The sequence below is a fragment of the Chenopodium quinoa genome, unplaced genomic scaffold (genome assembly GCF_001683475.1).
Source record: "Chenopodium quinoa cultivar QQ74 unplaced genomic scaffold, ASM168347v1, whole genome shotgun sequence".
Taxonomy (NCBI): Eukaryota; Viridiplantae; Streptophyta; class Magnoliopsida; order Caryophyllales; family Amaranthaceae; genus Chenopodium; species Chenopodium quinoa.
In genome coordinates, this window is record NW_018745003.1 from 4,445,394 (window position 1) to 4,466,193 (window position 20,800).

The following is a 20,800-nucleotide window of genomic DNA, read 5'->3' on the forward strand; positions in this document are numbered from 1 at the left end:
AAGAAAATAATACAAGAACTATACATAGTATTTTAATGTTATTCAAATAAAAAAGCAATTCTAATTTTCAACTCAATCAACAATAATTCAGTTACTTGTTCAAATAATGTGATGAGTGAATAAACCACCTATATATAATTTAATCATTAAACTAATTGACATCCACAAAATTTCACTTTGATTCGAGCCTTCGAGGCCCGTTGGCGTAAGTGCCTAGCATTATTGGAGTATTCATTCGCAACGGAATATTTACTTAACTACTAGTTATCCATGAAAACAAAGGGTACTTATAGCAGGAAATTTCACGTACTGAAACCTTTGTTATCACGTGTTGTACAACAACTTAGAATATTGAAGAATTTAGGATAAATGGCTAAATATGAAGAAATTTCTCACAAAACGATGAATTAATATTGGACTTATACATGCATTTCCCCAAATTTGTGGTAGTGCCATGTGTATTGATTCGTTCAAGCTCAGATTTCTACTAGATTATCACATAAATTCTAAAAATAAGTAACAACTTGTAATTAAGATAATTAAATATAGATATATTATTGAATTACTCAAATACAATGGTTTTGTCAACTGTATTAGACTATTACGTAGTGGTAAATAATCTAAACGGCTTTTCATCAAATACCACCGAGTGTTAACATAATTTACCAAATATCACCAACATTTTTCAAATTTATCATATACTCTTCAGTTTTATGAAAATGTCACAACATGCCATTAATGACTAACGGACGTTAACACCGTTAGTCATTAAGGCTAATAATGCTACGTGGCAACATATAATTGGTTCCCCTTTTATTTAATTAATTATCAAAAAATTAAAAAATAAAAATAAAAAAAATCCAAACATCCACCCACGTCCTCCCAGCCAACCAACACCTGCTTGCTCGGAATCAGACCAAAACCCCCACTCCGGCCCGAAACCGGCCAATACCCTTTGCGCCACCGAAATCCAACCAGATTCCCCTAGTAGTGCTGCTCCACTTCCTTTGAACCACCGTGTTCGCACCCTAAAAACCCTCTATCTCCCTCGAAAAACACTCCCCTAACCACCGGCTGGCACCCAAACCCCTCTCCCTCGCGTCGGCTGTTGGATAATTTAGAGTATTGTAGTGGAGAGATCGCTCCACTTGTTAGCGCGCTTGTGAAAGACAAGCGCGGACCGCTCCAAAAGCGCGACAAAATCGCGCTGAGTTTCTGGAAAATCTGTAAAGTTTAGGAGGCGCGCCCGCGCCATGGTTTGGCGCGACCCGCGCCTAAACCGCGACAAAATCGCGTCAGGTTTCTGGAAAAGTTGGAATTTTGGAAGAACGAGGAGGAGCGCCCGCGCGAGCAAGTGGCGCGCCCGCGCCTAAACCGCGACAAAATCGCGTCAGGTTTCTGGAAAAGTTGGAATTTTGGAAGAACGAGGAGGAGCGCCCGCGCGAGCAAGTGGCGCGCCCGCGCCCATGGTGGCGCGCCCGCGCCTCCTCGGTCGCGCCCGCGCTGCTGTGGTGGCGCGCCCGCGCCTCCTCGCTCGTCTTCGGTTTTTGCGGTTATTTCCTTTATATCGTTTTCTATGTTTTGGTTTTTGAGACACAGAACATAATATTCCTCTCTGAAAAACTCTCTCTTCTCTCTATAATTTTATTGAAGAATCTTGCAAACTCTTCTTTAATTTCTCCATCATTAAGTTTATTGATTGAGAATTTATTCATCTTATCACACATCTTTGTGCTTAGAGTGTGGTGTTGACTATTGTATCTCAAAGTGAGTTTCCGGTTTCAACCCAAGCACCGTGGTGGGGGAAATTATCACTTTAGGAAAGTGTATACACGCCTTAGTCAAGTATCCGGTATAGAAGACTCACGTGGTCATTGTTTTTCTCATGTTCTTGGTGGATATCGGCTTGGAGAGAGACAAGTAAAGAACCATTCACATTAGTGTTATTTTTGTTGTAATTTCTGAATTATATTGTTAATTTAGTGCTTGGTTTGTGATAATACTTTAAGTATTTGGTGTTGTGTATTTAATTGAATTTTATACACATTCTAGGGTTTGTCCACCATTGTTATTTGATTCTAGTTGTGTAGAATCAAAGTATTAAACCCTAACATCGGCGAACTTAATTCGTCTCTCCCGGTGCAGTCTCCACCTCACCGAACCACCACGTACGCTGAAACCCTAAAACCAAATTCTAGGGTTTTGATTTTGGTGTTTAATGTTTTTGGGGTGATGGTTTTTGGTATGTTGGGCGGCGGCGACGTGTGGGAGAGGGTTTGGGCTGCTAGCGAAGGTGACTGGAGAATTCTGCTATGGTGGTGGCTCGGGAATTGGGCTAAGGTGGTGGCTGGGGAATTCGGGAGGGAGAGAGGAATTGCTAAGGTGGTGGCTAGGAATTCGAGAGGGAGAGGTGGCTGAAGTTGAGATTGTTGCCGGCGAGGGAAAGAGATGGTCAGCCCGGGTGGGGTTTGGGGCTGGGCTGGGGGCAGCGGTGGTTCAGTTGGTGGTGTTTTATTTTATTTTCTAATTTTTTTTAATAATTTTTCTAAAGTTAATTAATTAAATAAATAATATTAATAAGAACTAATTACAAGCTGCCACGTGGCACAATTAACGTTAATGACTAACTAAGTTAATGGAAAGGGCATGATGTGACATTTTTATAAAACTTAATGTTATATGGTGAATTTGAAAAATGTTGGTGGTATTTGGTGAATTATGTTAAAACTCAGTGGTATTTGGTGAAAAAAACCGTAATCTAAATATAGTTCCCAAGTTGATCTGAAGAGGAGTGGTGAACACACGCATTACTTAATTGTATGGAATATTAAAATTTCTATTAATATATAGTGATTTTGTTGTTAAATACATCAATCTTATCTCTTATTTATCAAGTAAAGTGATTTAATGACGACTGGTTTGGTAGACAATGATGATAAATAATGATAATGATAATGATAATTAATATTTATAGCGTGATAATATATATAGCTAGGGATACATTCACAATCACCTCGGATGTCTCTATTGTCCATACATTTTCATTTTCATTTTCATCTTCAACAAATATTAACTAAAGTTTTGAAGATACAATGTTTAGGATGGAGACACTAGACTTTATCACGATTTTATATAAACATTGACATATATAAGAATGTAATAAATCTTACTTGGTATTTTAATATATTACATAAAAGTATAAAAATTCATTACCACTACCACTTTAATCACTCTAGGCCACACACACACACACACACACACACACACACATATATATATATATATATATATATATATATATATATATAGGATCATGTGAGAACCCACCCCTTAGGTGAGAATCCTCTTAAAATAAGAACCAATCTTACACCATCAATTTTGAGATTATGGATGGCTGAGATTAATTATCACTTTCCCATGCATTTTCTTGGGAACACGCATTTCAATCATTGATACATTTCACACATATGGTATGGAACAATATATAATATTTATGGGACAATAGTTCATATTTCTGGAACAATGTAAATACTATTTGACAATAGTCTATTGTTTCATATAATTTTGAGATGTTTCAAAAGATGTTATTATTGTTTCAAAAAGACTTGTCGCTGTTTCAAATAAAAAATGTAATGTTACATTGAATTGTGTTGTCAGCGTTATGTTAAAATGTAGTTGGTGTACGTTAATGATATTTCATAAAATATATTAAGTGTTTCAATTTATAATATTAATGTTTCATATATATTATTGCTTGTTTCATATAGTTGGGCTCTATATGAACTAGGTTTACTGTGATTTCTTATACATTATTGATGTTTCAAAAAACATACCTTATGTTTCATTTTATACTACTTATGTTCCATAAAATATATGTATTGTTTCATATACTAGTGATATTGTTTTATACATAAATATCATTGATGTTTCATATAATATTTCATTCGAATATTATTTATATTGTTCCAGAAATATGAACTACTGTCCCATAAATATTATACATTGTTCCATACCATATGTGTGAAATGTACCAATGACTGAAATGCGTGTTCCCAAGAAAATTAAAAAGCATGTACCAATGACTGAAATGCGTGTTCCCAAGAAAATGCATGGAAAGTGATAATTAATCTCAGCCATCCATAATCTCAAAATTGATGGTGTAAGATTGGTTCTTATTTTAAGAGGGTTCTCATATAAGCCTTGGTTCTCACATGATCCCACCCATATATATATATATATATATATATATATATATATATATATATATATATATATATATATATATATATATATATATATATATATATATATATATATATATATATATATATATATATATATATATCATGTATCGTCAAATGGGTCGTAAGAATGTACTACGAGTAGTGCTCTACGTATTCATGTAGTTGGTATTAAACTTCACAACTGTTTACATAGATATACATATACTCCAACAACAACCAATACTGCTCATTATTAAGATCACTATAAGAACATTTGGGGTCTTGAATTGGCCGAGGAGGTTGAGGTTTATGCAAATTTATCGTAGTCAATCAGCAACCCAGCCGGGCAGTCCCCCTCCCCTCCTTCCCTGTGCCATCGGTCAGTTCCATTCAGCCTGCCGGCACTCGGCAGCCCCCCTTTACTCTGCCCCTCCGACACCTCCAGTCTCTCTCCTCTAAATCACTGAACCGAATTGGAAGCCGTGGAAGAAACCTTCATTTACAAATACCCTAACGCATCCATTGAAGAGCGAATCAAAGACCTTCTTTCTCGTATGACTCTGCAAGACAAGATCGCTTAAATCACTCAAATCGAACGAACCGTCGCTTCTCCTTCTGCCATCAAAGTCTTTGCCATTAGTTATTCCTTAATCTTTTGGGTTTGAGTGAGGATATTTTAGGAATTTGAGTGTATTTAGTGTATTAAGTAAGGGCATTTTAGGATTTTCATTTTTTTTTGTTAAAAAAATGTTAATTATCATGGTTAAACATTCACTAAATTGTTTCATTAAGGTAACCATTGGATAATAAGATTTTTTTACAATTTATCATTGAGAAAATTAAAAAATACATTGTTACCAAAGAGAATTTACCTTTTTTTTTAAGGGAATTATATAGAGATTGAGATATTGTTATATACACTCAGGTGCACGGTGCACCCACGAGTATTTTGTTCTCATTTTGATGCTTATTATTCGTTTAATCGTCAAATGAAGAGTAAAAACTAACCTTGGGTTAGTTGGGTGCACGGTGCACCCAGGTGTATATACCAAATTTCAATTGTGGAGCTTTTTTTTTTTTCCTAACTTTTATCCACATTACTACAAAACTTTAACCCTCAAAATCTATGTTTTTTTTTTAAATAACTTTCAACTTTGATTTCCCAAAATAATGTAATAACATAAATTAATGTCAAAATTCCCACTTTTCTGTAATTTTACCAAATAATTTTAGGCAATTTCTAAGAATTTGATTTAGGTATTTAATTCGTATAACATACTCCATAGTCCATACAAATTAATATGGGAAGTAAATTCCAATATCAAACAAACAAGTGCTAAAATGCTAAACATAAATAAAATTAAAAAATGTCGGCAACAAAGTTAGGAAACGAAGCGTTATAGTTAAACAACCCTTCAACCTTTTTTTTTTTTTTTTTTTTTTTTTTTTTTTAATTTTTATTTTTTTATCATCTCTTTAATAAAAATATTTGATTGGAAGGTAACAAAAAGTACCCCCAACAAATCAAATCACACTTTTTTAGTCAAATTCACTCCATTTCTTAATTCTCTTAAACTTCCTCTAAAACCTAAAAACAAAATTTTATTTTAATTTTTCAAAATTTTTATCAGACAACCCGCCATTGTTTTCTCTCTGCAATCGCAGCAGCTGCTCTCAAATAACCCATAAAGCTTCACCTAAAAAATCATCAATTTTTAGTAGAAATTAGAAAAAGTTTAGAATATTAAATACAGTGAGCTTTAAAGTAGGAATTTTGTTTCAAAATTGCAGAAAAAAATGTCTTTTTTTATGGGATTATTCATGGGAACTGTAGTTGGTCTTTTAATTATCGTCGCTTTTGTTCGCTGTGAAAATGCCAGATCCAAATCTCGTTCTCAACTGGTAATTTTTTCTTTTAATAATTTTTGAAAAATAAATTGATTCCATAATTTTTTCATTGAATTTTTGATGGGTAATCTTAATTTAATCTTAATTTTTGTGCGAAATTTTTGTAGGCAGAAACAATTGCGGCGTTTTCTAGAATGACAGTGGAAGATTCTAGAAAGTTGCTTCCTCCTCCTTACTACCCTTCTTGGGTTGTCTTCTCCAATCGTCAAAAAGTCCTTTTTTTTCCTCTCTTTTTCTTTCAATTTCAATTTATTTTCATTTATTATTCTTGTAAACGACGTTTTTTGGTTGCTGATTTTACTCCCTTTTTTTGTGGTTGTAATTTGCAGTTGAATTGGCTTAATTCCCATCTCACCAAAATTTGGCCTTTTGTTGATCAGGTAATTTCTTTTAATTCCTAGATTTTAGCCCATCTATTAATCAAATTTACATAATGGTATTGGTGAAAATAAATAAATAGGCTTTATAAAAAAAAGCAATGAACTAACCAAGTAATACAGTAATATTGATGAATATTGAGATGTTATGTATATAAAATAAATTTTTAAAGTAAAAGTATAGGAAGGGTTGGACAAGATCTTTATTTAGAAATAAAATAAAAAAAAGGCGATTTTAAAGGAATGATAAATTTGATAAGTGGCATGAAAGTTATTGTGTTATAAAATATTGGTATAGAGATAGACATTGTCATATAGGTTTACCCCTCCCTTTTAAAAAAAAGAATGTATTTGTTTATATTTTAAAATGTGAATATTGTTCTATTTTGTTATTTAGTTTTGGGTGTTGATTGTGTTATTAATAGGCAGCATCAGAGCTAATAAGGGAGTCAGTGGAGCCACTACTAGAGCAATATAGGCCGATTATATTGTCTTCCTTAAAATTTTCCAAGTTCACTCTTGGAACTGTTGCTCCTCAATTTACAGGTACTAGTAATGTTGCTTTTATTCTTGGATTGTTTTTGTTTGTCTATACATTATTAGTTCATACTCTGTATATTTGGGTCAGCTTTGTTTGATGGTAGAATTAGTGAGAACGAGTTTAGTCCCCGGCTACTTCCGGGGTCCTTCATCCATGTTTTATCATGTATGCGGTTAAAGGATACATTGGACTTTTGGAGTATGTAGGTATAAGGGATATGTACCAAAATACAAGTACAACATAGATACGTGTAACGTGTACATGATATAAAATAAAAACCATTTCCTCTCTCTTATCAAAATGCATGTTCAATTCCACATGTGTGATGATGGCCTGATATCCTTGGGTTATTAAAAAGGTATACAATGCTAAGATCTTACACTATATTTGCGCGCTCAAGCGGAGATTATACGAAGTTCACGGAGTAAGTTTTGAATGCAACATTTGCTAGTAATGGCATTGGGATCCCCACAATATTTTGCCTTGGCACTAGAATGGATTGGGTTTCCTTACACTTTGAAGACCAAGAGATGATATTGTTGCCGGATATCACAATGACTTGTAGTAGAGTAATGCGCCCCAATTTCTGTCTGTATTGGCAGTGATAGTAGAAATGATATGTAGTTAATAATAAACTGTGCTATTGATGTAGCATAAGACATGCTCCATGGCTTGAAATTGAGAAATTTTAGTATCAATATATATCATTCGTAAGCATACACTGACATGAAGTTGTGTTGACTGGGCTTGTAGCTGGGACAAACTATATGTAGACCGCACAGAAACTATACGATGGAAATTCAATGCAAATTAATTTAATCTTTTTTTTTTTTTTCTTTTTTTTCCATCATTATCCTGCCTAGGTGAAAATGGTGAAAAACCAGCTTTGCCCCTCTAAAGACCCACCTTGTCATGTCTTTGATAATGTTTTCTTCACTCATTGCAATTATTGCTGCTATATACGGGCATATTTTTTTGCTACTTGAGGAGTTACTTCTTCCTTCCCTGTTGATTTAAATAATTTAGTTGTTTTTGAAAAACTCAATATGATAGAGCTTAGGATGGTTTAATTTTCTTGTAGGGGTGAGAGAAGAAAAATGAGAAGGGGAATGGGAATTCAAGGTACATTGGTTAATGTAGCTTAGTTTGTTCTTTGCAAACAGCATAAAGTTGGTTGTGCTAATGGAAAAACAAAGACGGTTATGTTTTAGATAGACTAAGTTATGATTAATTTCACGTGGACTACTTATAATAGGGTGTAGGAAATTACCTGCTGAAATTACACAGCTTGTAAACAATATATAGTTACGTTCTGTTGCAAGAACATTTACATAAAAAATAATGCTGTTGTTGCTGCTTTTGTTCTTTCAGGGGTTTCAATTCTTGAAGATGCAGGTGAAGGTGTCACTATGGAGTTAGAGATGAATTGGGATGGAAATCCGAGCATTATTCTTGATATTAAAACTAAACTTGGTTTATCACTTCCTGTCCAGGTAAAGCAATTTGTTAGATTTTTTTAAACAAGCTAGTCAACCATTTGGTTGTAAAAGCCTGTCTTTGATATTTACATGTATATGTTTTGGTACAGTACTCTTTCTTACAAAGTAATATATATGCCTGTTACTGTAACTATCTTCTGATAGTCTGTTGTTTGATTCCTGTTGAGAATCAATGTTTCAATTTTCATTATTATAAGCTCAACAACATAGCTCTCTGTCGGACTGCAACTAAAATCATGCAAATGCTATTGCAAGTATTTGTTAAACTGTAGACATTCTTCAGAAGAAAAATAGGTTATAAATAAAGCCAATTCGTGAGAATTTAAGGATGTAATAGTCATGACTAGTCCTATTTGTAGTTAATTACTTTGTTTTTGTTAGCTGATTCAAAGGAAAGTAGTACTTGGCTATAACGTAAGTATTGAAACTTGTCCTTGGCGATTTATTGGCATTCTTGATGTAGGTTAAAGATATTGGATTCACTGGAGTTTTCAGGCTGATCTTTAAGCCTTTAGTTGCGGAGTTTCCAGGGTTCGGAGCTGTCAGCTTCTCTTTGAGAAAAAAGGTAATGCACTGCTGTAAATATTCTTGCCTTTGTGACAAATTTTGAAGGATAGTTGCATTACTCAACGCTATGGATCACCAATCATGGCTTCTGGATGACCGTAATACTGTTACTGGAATTTCGTGCAATTTCTCTCACCAAATTAGAATAAATGGAGGTTCAAATGCAATATGTTATGTGTTTGACAGTGTTGAAGTTTAGCATATGATACTTATTTGATGTGATTCTTGAGTAGCTTCCTTCAGTTTTACCATAATAGGAAGGTAAGTAGTTTGTGTGTGTGTTGTGTTGTTGTTGTGTGTGTTGGGGGGGGGGAGGGTTACATAATTTTGTCCAAGTTTAACTGCCTTGACAAAGGCCATATGCTGTGCTCAGGAAACTCATTTTCAAAATTCCCATTCTTGTTTGTGTATGTTGCAAAACTTGCATTTAGCCTCTCATTAGATATCCATGCCTTGACATTGCAGAAAAAGTTGGACTTGACTCTTAAGGTTATTGGTGGAGATATAAGTACAATCCCGGGGCTTTCTGATGCTATTGAGGTATAATCATGTTTTATTTATTTATTTATATATTTATTTTATATTTATTTTTGTATTATCCAGGTTTTGTCTATATAACATTGAGTGCTGTAAATTGATTGTATGTTGAATGCTCTTTTCTCTTTTTGCCTCTTATTATGTGTCCATGTGAGCCTATTACCTGTAATTGTAAATGGTACCGGACTACTAGCCATATCACCTCATGCTAACTTTTGTTTATCTTCCTCTTGTTTATGCTCTTCCACTGGAAATATGATTGTTTTGTCCTGATGCAACTGATTAGGAACATGGGTCTCTAGATAACCTTGCAATATATAACAATTTTGGAGTGCCATTTGGTATAAAAAATAGGCAGAATGTGTGTCAGACATATGTAGGCTTATCCTTAATCAGATTAGACCTCTGGAGAAATAAACTGTACATTGTGTTAGTATGAAACAGAAAAACTAAAACAAGCTTTTAAAAGGAGAAGTCTTGCCAACTAGTTGCCAGTTGTGAATCAGAAAAACTAAAACAAGCTTTTAAAAGGAGAAGTCCTGCCAATTAGTTGCCAGTTGTTAGTATGAAAGTATTAGTTAAATTAATTTTGAATATATGGAGATACCCAATGAGATCTTAGGTATGGTCTGTATAGACAGCATTATATTCTGATAAAAAAATTAACCTGTAATGTTTTTAATGTTAAAAATTTGAGGTTCATGTTTGTTATAACGGAAGTGTGCAATGGAACGACTTGGGAACTCACCCTCAAACACAATATAGAATAAATAGCAAAGTACGACAATAAAAGAGACAATGTTTATGAGGAAATTTAGATTTCCCCCCATCAAACAAAATATTGTATTATTAAGTTCCTACAAAATAAGACAATAACCCTCTTGATTAGGGGTGCTAATCGAGCGAGTCGATCACGAGCTAAGGGGTGCTCGACTCGACTCAAAAACTTTTTACATATGCTCAACTCGTGCTCGACTGAGTCGAGTCGAGTAGCTCACGATTTGCTCGTTAAAGTTTTGGCCCTTCTAAAATTATAGGTCTTTATTTTTTTGTTCACTTTATATAGTTTTCTTTTATTTATTATTAAAGATTTACTCTTTCTTTTCTGATAATATAAATTAACTCTTATTAAGTGTTAAATTTGTAACTTTCTTCGTAAATTCTATATTAATAAAATACATTATCGAATTGCTCACGAGCTTATCGAGTCGAGTTAGAGCTTGCTCACCTCGTGCTCGTTAACATCTCGAGTCGAATTCGAGTCGAGCCAACTCGAGCCGAGTTTTGACCGAGCTTTGACCGAGTTGCTCACGAGCTGCTCAACTCGATTAGCACCCCTACTCTTGATGATTTTCCTCCTCAATAAACCATCGTTTTTCACCCTCTTGATGATTTTCCTCCTCAATAAATCATCATTGATTAGGCTAACCTAGAAACCCACATCAACTTGCTCCCCAAGCCTAAATAATCCTAGATTGATTATACATACCTAAAATCTATCTAGTTTCCTAATTACAATCCTCATCTAACTAAGAAAGCATAAACGATACATCATATCTTTTCCCAAAAAAAAATCTCGTTGGTATTTGGTAAGTTTAGTTTATTTCCTAACAAACCTTCCCTTAAACTCAACTTACCAAACATCCACATGTACCAACGAAACTTATTCCTCTTGTTGGGCTTGCAACCCCAACAATGTTAATGCTTCTAATGTTTAAAAGTTTTGGTGTTCTAGTGGGGTATTGAATAGAGTATATATATTCATTATCAATGTGTAAGTGATTCCTTTTCATTTTGAAGTGCTGTAGCTGTTATGCTTTGCCTTGCTTTCTTGTTAAGGCATTTTGTTTCCTTTGAGATGAATTGAACATCACTTTTGTCTGTGCAGGGCACAATAAGGGACGCAATTGAGGATTCCATCATGTGGCCTGTTCGAAAAATTATCCCCATTCTGCCTGGGGACTATAGGTACATGACATGACAGAGGAAAATATTTAATTGAGCCATAGTATTGATGTTGGAATGCCATTCTGATTTACAATATCTGTATCATCAGTGACTTGGAATTAAAGCCTGTTGGGATGCTAGAGGTGAAGCTTGTGCAAGCTAAAGAACTGACAAATAAAGATCTGATTGGAAAATCAGATCCTTTTGCTGTTTTATATGTACGACCAACACGTGACAGGACAAAGACCAGTAAGACAATTGTAAGTAATTGGTTATCATATCTTCGGAGTTTTTTTGCTTTTATTTATTGATATGTATACTTTGAATTAATTTTTTTTTTTTCTTCTTTAATTGGATCCTCAGAATAACCAGTTGAACCCAATCTGGAATGAACACTTCGAATTCATAATTGAAGATAAATCTACCCAACACTTGGTGGTTAAAATTTTTGATGATGAAGGTCTTCAGGCTGCTGAACTTATAGGCTGTGCTCAGTTCCAGCTAAAAGATCTTGAGCCTGGTAAAGTGAAGGATGTCTGGCTCAAGCTAGTCAAAGATTTAGAGGTTCAGAGAGATGCTAAAAATAGGGGGCAGGTGAGAAAGTATTTTAGTACATTAATTTCCATGACCAAATTTTGGACTCATGACTAATTGCTATTATCATAGCTGTTAGAAGTTATTGGATTATATTTATGCAAAATTTGAGTATTAATAAGTCTAACCAGCCTTGTGAACTAGAAATCTACCACATCTTCTATAAAACAATCTTTTGTGAATTAAAATTAGTATATTTATTCATATGAATTTTAAGCTTTACTATCTTAGCCAATTTTTTACTACATCTGATGAAACTTCAGGTCCTCCACATAAATATATAATTCCTTCGTCCCTATTTAGAGTAGAACAATCGTTGTGGAGTTTTGTTGATTAGTTGTCAATAAAAGAAGAAAATAGTGGTTATATGTTTTTTAAAAGAGTTGAGACAATGTAAGAGTAAAAGTGAACTAAAAAGCAATAAAGAATGATATATAATTGTGAGGACCCACTCAAATGAAAAAATTGAATCTTAATACATTCTCTACGTATACTTCATCATTTTTCTTAAATACATATACATACAAACATTTAGGGAATTTATTAATTTTTTCAGTGAACTAGTTTGATCTGATTTCGCTTAGTAAACAAACAAGCTTAAATAGCAAAATTCAAGCTTGCTGAAAACTATATCTAGCATATTTTTACTATTTGAGATCTCTTTCTTTGTGTTATGTCCTTAATAGAGTTGTTTCATTGTCTTTTGTAGGTACATGTGGAGCTTTTATACTGTCCTTTTGGTGCTGAGAATGTTACAAATCCTTTTGCATCCTCTATGACTTCTTTGGAGAAGGTTCTCAAAACTGAAGATGGGATTCAAGAAGTCGAAAATGGATCTAGTTTTGCTCCCAAGAAGAGAGAGGTTATCGTCAGAGGAGTGCTGTCTGTAACAGTGATTTCTGCTGATGACTTGCCAGCAGTAGATTTTACGGGCAAGTCAGACCCTTATGTGATACTTACTATGAAAAAATCTCAAACAAAAAACAAAACTAGAGTAAGTATTGGATGACCAAATACAGGATATTTTGTTCCTTTCTGTTTTAGTTGATTTTATAGAAAAGTTTATGTGGGTGGATGCTTATTTAGTAGTCAATTGTCTTGTGTGGGTGGATGCTTATTTAGCAGTCAATTGTCTTGTTATTAGTTGATTTAATAGAAAATTTTGTGTAACATGATAATTTTTGTGCTCCCAGGTTGTGAATGAAAGCTTGAATCCAGTTTGGAACCAAACATTCGACTTCCTTGTTGAGGATGGGCTTCATGACATGCTAATGCTGGAAGTATGGGATCATGACACATTTGGAAAGGTACGGATTTATGTTCATCAATACTCTTTAAAACTTACTTGAAAAAAGCTTAAAAGGTTGACTTTGAAGTCAAGGATTTTTTTGGTGGTTGTGGTAGTTGGGGAGTTAGTTAACTCAAAGATGTCAAAGTTTCCGTTGTGGCTTATACTATTCCCTCACAACTGCTACTCTTTTTATTTATTTATTTAATTTTTTTTTGGGGCGGGGGGGGGGGGGGTGGTTGGGGGGGTTGGGTATTGAACTTATTTACTTTGGATCCTTGGGTTAGCATGGCATGTTTGTTTTAATTGCTTGATGAACTTGCTTTATCTTAGTAATTATCCACGTTATTCAGTAGCTACTAAATCATATCCGTATTCAACAAATTATTTATCAAAGCAATTCCTTGTTTCAACTAGAAAGTGTTATAATTCCTACCTGAACTCTGCAGGACTATATGGGTAGATGCATCTTGACATTGACAAGGGTTATACTAGAAGGGGAATATAGAGAAAGTTTCCCATTGGATGGAGCTAAAACAGGTACCGTGAATTTGTATTTGAAGTGGTCGCCTCAGCATGTCTATCGCGAATAACAAACCTCAGATTCTGCTGTACATTATACATGCTGCTCCTCTGAGTGTGTACAAAAAGGATTAATGGGGAGCTGTGAAGCATATTTAAAGAGAAGTTGCATTGAAACAAAGTAGACATTAATAAATTTTGTTATGTTCCTGCAGCATAAATAGTGCTGTAAAGTTGCAAAGCATTTGATGTAAATTATTGAAACTTGAAAAAAGTAATGACAGTTTTGTTCCTCGAATTCAATTTTTCTCTGCCCTTCTCTTCATTTAGGGGTACACAGCCTATAAAATTACTAATATGTACTAGCATATTGAAACTGATAACTCGTTCCGTATCAGATGGGTTAGTGTTCAAACTTCTAAGGAAGCTCAGTACAATGAGGAAGTGGAGCTTAATAATGGAGCATTTTTAAGGGACAGGAGGGATTACTTTTTGGTGCATGGGTAATACTTACCAACAATTACGGAGTATAGTATCATCGAAACCTAAACTCTTATTGGTATCAATAAAGAAGTGTATTAACGTTACTTTGGTGCCAAAGGGGGCCAATGGCCAAAAACGGGTTGTGTTTGTCCAAAATGAATGCAAACCATTATTAACTAAAAAACTTCGATTTTTCTTCCCCTTATATGAAGATGAACAAGGAAAAAGGAAACAAACACGACATAAAACTCAGTTACCAGAAATCAAAGTAATGTCTTTGAAGTTTGACGGACATGACCATAGACATGCACATGGTTACAGACTTACAGTAACAATAAGATACACTAAACCAGGAGCACACTAAGATCTCAAAACTGAAGGCTGATCATTATAAATAATGAGGTTCAAACTAGTATGTGATTGCTGATCTAACAATACAAGCGTACTGTGTACATTTGAGCATCTCCTAAAACAATTCACATTGTATGATTTCTATGCGGTTTCACATCCTCTAGAATTGCTATCAAAATCATTGTGACTAGTTCTCTCTTGCTATCAGCAAGAAGCAACTACAATTATTTTGCGAAAATCTATTCCGGCTTATCCAGAGATGGTGATGGTGGCGGGATTTTGTTCTGTCCATTGCTTTCTGCAGGCTGCTCTTGTGGTGGAAGTTGCTCTTGATCAATGATTTCTGCAGGTTGCTCATGAGGTGATGCTGCAGGCTGCTCACTGTGTTCAGTCTCTTCTGGGTGAAAATTTATGGGAAATTTTGTAACCCTTGGCTTATCAGTCAAAATATTCCTTTGAACTCTATCAAGCAACACCTTCTGAGGTGGTTCTTCTCTTAATTGTTCATTGTCATAGTCATTGTTCACATAATATCCAACTCTGATAAATTCTTGTCCCATGTAAGAGCATGTCAATAGCAACACCGTGACACCAATGATATCTTCTTCGCGAATTTTGGATGGATCTGGTGGGTCTGCCTGAAATGAGGCACAAAGTTCATAGATATGACATTCTCACATTATTGGCAACCAAAATTTGTAGCAAAAGGACGATACTATGATAGATAACCTGAAGAACAAAACGATAGTTGCCCACGTTGACAGGTCCTACAAGCACGCTTTCCAAGAGTTGATCATAAGTCTCATCTTCAGCTGATCCCACATAGATGAGTTTCCATTCTATATCTGTAAATGATTATACAAAGCAACCACACTTGAACAACCACTAATTTGATGACCACATCCGCAAAATTTCAAAAATCCAACACAAAATGTTACGGTTATGATATTGTAGAAGTAGCTTAGCCAGCCTCCATTATTCAAATGATTTGCCTAAGCCCCAATTCTAAAATTTCTCATGTTATGGTTCTTTCTGCTACATAGTGTATCCATAATGTTGCTTATGTCAGACCAATAATAAGACAGTCAAAGCTACAAACTACCAAAAAAGAGCGCTAGTATAGAATATGAAACCATTATTTCTTCCATAGTTCCATTACTTACATCCTGTGTAACGCTAGATATATTGTACATTCCAAATTTCCAAGGTTAGTAAAAGAATAGATGCCCCTCATTTGCTCAATATATTTTGGCCAGTAAAGAAGACAGCAAACAACCCAGTGAGGATCCTGCTGCCTAAGTGAAGGTGTGGAAAGTTTTATGCTGCCTTCCTCTTCTCCCTACTGAAATAAATGCCTAAGGTAGTTAAGGGTAAAAGAATTGATAGTCGTGAAAGTTATATTGCTTAAAGGTTCTCCACCTCATTGTAGTTCCCTCCATTCCTTATAGTATGCAGTTTTAGGCCATGCTTGGATTGGGGGTAATAAAAATCAAACTTGAAAAAACATAAGAATTTAGAGGGGTTGTTATAAGAGACAAAGTGTTTACAAATAAAATAAAGTAGTTGTGCCATAAGGAAAAGAGAGAGATGGAGGAATTATTACCCTCATAATGAAGGTAATAGTTATCCACTCCCTCTAGTGTAACTATTACCCCCAAAATGAGGTATTAGTTCTTCTTTCTTCACCTCATACCACATCATCACTACATAATTTTCCTTACAATCACACCATCACTATCTCCTCCTTCCCTATATTCACTTTCATTTTGCTTAGCTTGACTTTTATTACCCTAGTAATACATCTCCCTCAATCCAAGCATGCCCTTATAGGTTTTACTCACTTTCTGCTTTTATGTTGCCTTCTACCCCTGTCATCCTCCATTAGGAGCACTATGGGCTAATCTTCAACACATCATTCACACCTGTACAGACACTCCTTGTCACGCTCGCACACACAAACTTGCCCAACCAGTCTACCACAGTCCACAGGGATGCATGCTTATGTGCACATGACATATGCATGCCTATGTAAGCTATTCAAAAATTTTAACTTTTAACAAGACCCCCATATTAAGAAAATTTTCATCCCTATCAACTGATATTCACTTTCCAGGCAACAATACGATATCAATTCTAATGGAAAACATATTGGCTCTCAATATTTGCACTATTCAAGTACATGTAAATGCCAAGAACAAGTCAAATTAAAACGGATTATATGGTATGCATAATTTACAAAGCTAGAGTGACCTACCATCTTTAAGAGAAACGACACACTCATAGGACATCTCGAATTGAAATGGACTGAGAAACGGTGCTGGATTATCCAAAATGGCAACATTAGTAATGTTGACTGCACTCATCGAATTTCTTTCTGACTGTAAAAGAAAGAAAAAAAAAGCCCCTTATTTATTGATCAATTAATACACCAAGATTTAAGAACCTTAACAAGAATGAGAAATCTGGTTTTGAGATTTAAGCATAATACTGAAAATAGTCTAGCGAGGATGAAGCTAGAAATTTATAGCCAAAAACGAAAGAGAATTCATTTGCACCATTCAAGATTAATCCATTCAAATATTAAATTTGTGCTACTATTTAATCATTACTCAAGGCTCAAGCAAAAGAACATGTAATTCATGAAAAATTGTCTGATTTCGGTGCTTGATTCAACAAAAAACAAGAAACCTCCACACATCAATTAGCTAATTAAACATCATAACACCAACTGAAAAGCAAAGTACACAACAGCTTCACCACAAATCGTAAAAACTTCATTTCGTTATGAGTTTCTTTATCCCCAGCAACAGTTTAATCAACAAATTAAGAACTCTTAGAGCATAACAGCACAAGTGCTGTAAACTGAAATCAAGTAAAGTAGTAAACAAACCACCAAATTCAGAATCAAACATTCCAAATTGTGTAAAGATTTGCTAAACCACGATTAAAAGGTGTAACCCTAATCGCGAATTAAACCCTAAAATTTAATTCCAACAAATGAACAAACGAAATCCAAAATCGAAGTTCCAAAAATACAATTCAATAGAAAGAAAGCAAATTTATAAAGCAATAACAAATTGGATAGATACCCAGATCATAGAATCAAATGAATTGAAAAGGGAACCCTAGAAAATCAGAATAACAACAAAATAAAAGTAAATTGCAGAATAAATTTTACCTGCTTAAGAACACAAATATGGTGGCGAGTAAAGAAGATGAAGTAAAGGAAGACGAATCTAAGAACTTTGAAATGAGATTGAAAATAAGAGAAACCCAGAAAAATTGAGTCTTTAATTTGTAGGCGAAAGAAAAAGGAGGGAAAATCTGAAAATTTGGGGGAAATTAGGGAGGGAAAATGGAGGAATGAAAGGGAAATACAAGTTCAAAATGATTGTGTATTTTTTATTCCAAAAATGCCCTCATTAGTATGTCTAAATGTCTAATCCCTCATTTTGCACCGTGCACTTCACCTTATTTTTGCTGAACTGAAATTATTTTTACTGCACTAAAATTATTTTTGCTGAACTTAAATTATTTTTAATGAACTAAAATTAATTTTACTGAACTGAAATTATTTTTGCTGAACTGAAATTAATTTTACTGTTTTTCTATTATATTTCTTCTTTATAGTTACTGAATTTTACTGAACTGAACTTATTTTTACAGAACTGCACTTATTTTTACTGAACTGAAATTAATTTTACTGAATTGAAATTATTTTTACTTAATATTTTTTTTAAGGTGAAGTGAATAGGGCCTAAAACCACAAAAGCTTGCTTAAATAAGGCTGAATAAAAAAATCAAGCATCAATAGTTTGTTACTTCGTACTTTTGTATTGAGCTTGCCCCGGTTTCTCTCATTCAAGAATTTTGTTTATCAGATTACCATTTTTGTATATAATTCAACAATTTTATCCAATCATCATCAACTGTAGAGCCCATATTAATGAAAATATAATTAATGAAAAAATAGTTGATTTATTTACGAAAATGTTATGTGATAAAATGTTTTAGTTTATCACAGAGAGAAACTAGTATTTTCTTGATTGTTAATTTCTTCGAAAGAAATCTAAGTTTATAACCGTGATAAACTTAATTGGAATGTTTATCTAAGGGTAGTTATGTGCTTTTATTTGAGCATTAGGGTTATATTTGTAAATTTTGTTTATCGGTCAGCTTTAGATGTTAATCAAGTGTGATGGCATGAAGTGAAAGAAAGTTGAACAACATAACTTCAATCCAGATTTTGCTCTTTAATTAAGATGTTTCTCTCTCTTCATTTCATATAACTTCTTTTAACAAACGACTTAACAACGATGGATAGGGTTATTTCATTTCTTCACGACGTCTAGGCGTTAACGATGTTTACTAAACAATGTCCTTCACAACTGGCATAACAGTGTGTCACGGTTCGAGAGTTCTTACACAGGATCGTGCGACGCGCTCTTATCTTTTGGCGACAAGGACGCAAGCCTAGGGAGGAAAGGATTCGTGAGCACAGAGCAACACGGACTAAAGGTATCTCAAGGAGGCACTCGTCAACAACGAGTGCGGAATCGGGGCTTGTGACGGCTGATATTTCGAAGCGGGCACAAGCGGGACTGACGACAATGAAGGCGTCTTTTGAGGTTCTCTTGGTTTGGAGGGGATGCTTTAAAATAAGGCAAACACAATATCTATAAAGGCTTAAATCAACACACAAGTCTTAAAGCAATAGACAACGGGGTAAGGAGCTTTGATTCATTCAACCATTCGCTCCCTAAAGAGCTTTATATTGATTACATAGAGAATTACTAGTGAACATTGAAACTACAGTAACACAATAATTCTTCCTAGAGCCTAGAAAGCATAAAGAAAGACTTAGAAGACAATACATAAGGAAAATACAAGGAAAAGGGAAGGGGGATACATAGAGAAAGAGGCGGATTCTAACATCCTCCCCCACTTAAGTCGTCGACGACCTCGTCGACTTACAAAACAAAACATACACTTAAAGAAAGAGAAATAGTAGCTTCACTCTTCTGTTGCAGGTGTGGCTCTCGTCTTGGTTCTGATGTTGGCGCGGTTGCTGATGTTGCGGTTGCTGTCTTTTCGATCTGGATGATAAGGTTTGAGGCGGCTAACGTGGAAGACGGGGTGTATCTTCATCCACGTAGGCGGCTCGACCTTGTAAGCATTCTTTGCAATCCATTTAGTGACGCGGATGGGGCCTTCATATTTTCTGATCAGTCTGCGATCTCTTCCTCTAAGGAACTTGAGCTGTTCTGGGAGGACTTTCACCATCACCATGTCCCCTACACCAAATTCCAGCGGCCTTCTATTCTGGTCCGCCCATTTCTTCATTCTCCTCGCTGCCCGCTCTAAGTAAGCGCGAGCAACTTCCATGTTTTGCTGCCACTCTCACTTGAACTCCCGTGCTTCGCGGCTCCTCCCATCTTCGGATGTTGTTATGGTGTGAGGCAGGAGAGGTTGTTGGCCCATCACCTATTCAAACGGGCTTCTGTTGGATGCGGTACTCTTCTGGGCGTTGAAGCAAAGTTGGGCAACATCAAGGAGCTTCACCCAATCTTTTTGATTAGCGCTAACAAAATGTCTCAAGTGTTCCTCTAAGAGACCGTTGGATCTCTCTGTTTGGCCATCAGATTGAGGGTGGTGGCTTGAAGACATGTTTAAGTCCGACCCCATCAGTTTGAACAATTCTGTCCAAAATATGCTCGTGAATCTTGTATCTCGGTCACTGACTATGCTTTGGGGCAAACTCCAATACTTCACGATGTGTTTGAAGAACAATGCCGCTATCTCCTCAGCACCACAAGCTTTCTGCAGGGGAACAAAGGTGGCATATTTTGAGAATATGTCCATCACCACCATTACTTCTAAATACTGATCCACCTTGGGGAGACCATTGATGAAGTCCATAGATATGCTTTCCCACGGACGTGTCGGCACAGGAAGAGGATCTA

The 20,800-nt window shown here is 35.1% G+C and overlaps 2 protein-coding genes across 2 annotated transcripts; one reads left to right on the forward strand and one right to left on the reverse strand.

Moving 5' to 3' along the window:
- Positions 1 to 5,581: 5,581 nt before the first annotated feature.
- Positions 5,582 to 14,306, forward strand: LOC110708013 (synaptotagmin-5-like). The gene is made up of 13 exons (XM_021886109.1): positions 5,582 to 6,125; positions 6,239 to 6,343; positions 6,461 to 6,511; positions 6,934 to 7,054; positions 8,421 to 8,542; positions 9,012 to 9,113; positions 9,581 to 9,655; positions 11,541 to 11,620; positions 11,709 to 11,859; positions 11,963 to 12,193; positions 12,903 to 13,187; positions 13,387 to 13,500; positions 13,931 to 14,306. Exons 1-13 carry the CDS (start codon positions 6,021 to 6,023, stop codon positions 14,072 to 14,074), a joined length of 1,686 nt encoding a protein of 561 aa, XP_021741801.1. The 5' UTR covers positions 5,582 to 6,020; the 3' UTR covers positions 14,075 to 14,306.
- A 400-nt stretch (positions 14,307 to 14,706) lies between these two features.
- On the reverse strand, positions 14,707 to 18,193 carry LOC110708014 (probable histone chaperone ASF1A). The gene is made up of 4 exons (XM_021886110.1): positions 18,016 to 18,193; positions 17,092 to 17,215; positions 15,567 to 15,682; positions 14,707 to 15,475 (listed from the first exon to the last, which is right to left on the reverse strand). The coding sequence occupies exons 2-4, from the start codon at positions 17,198 to 17,200 to the stop codon at positions 15,077 to 15,079; spliced, it is 624 nt and encodes a 207-aa protein (XP_021741802.1). The 5' UTR covers positions 17,201 to 17,215; positions 18,016 to 18,193; the 3' UTR covers positions 14,707 to 15,076.
- Positions 18,194 to 20,800: the final 2,607 nt, after the last annotated feature.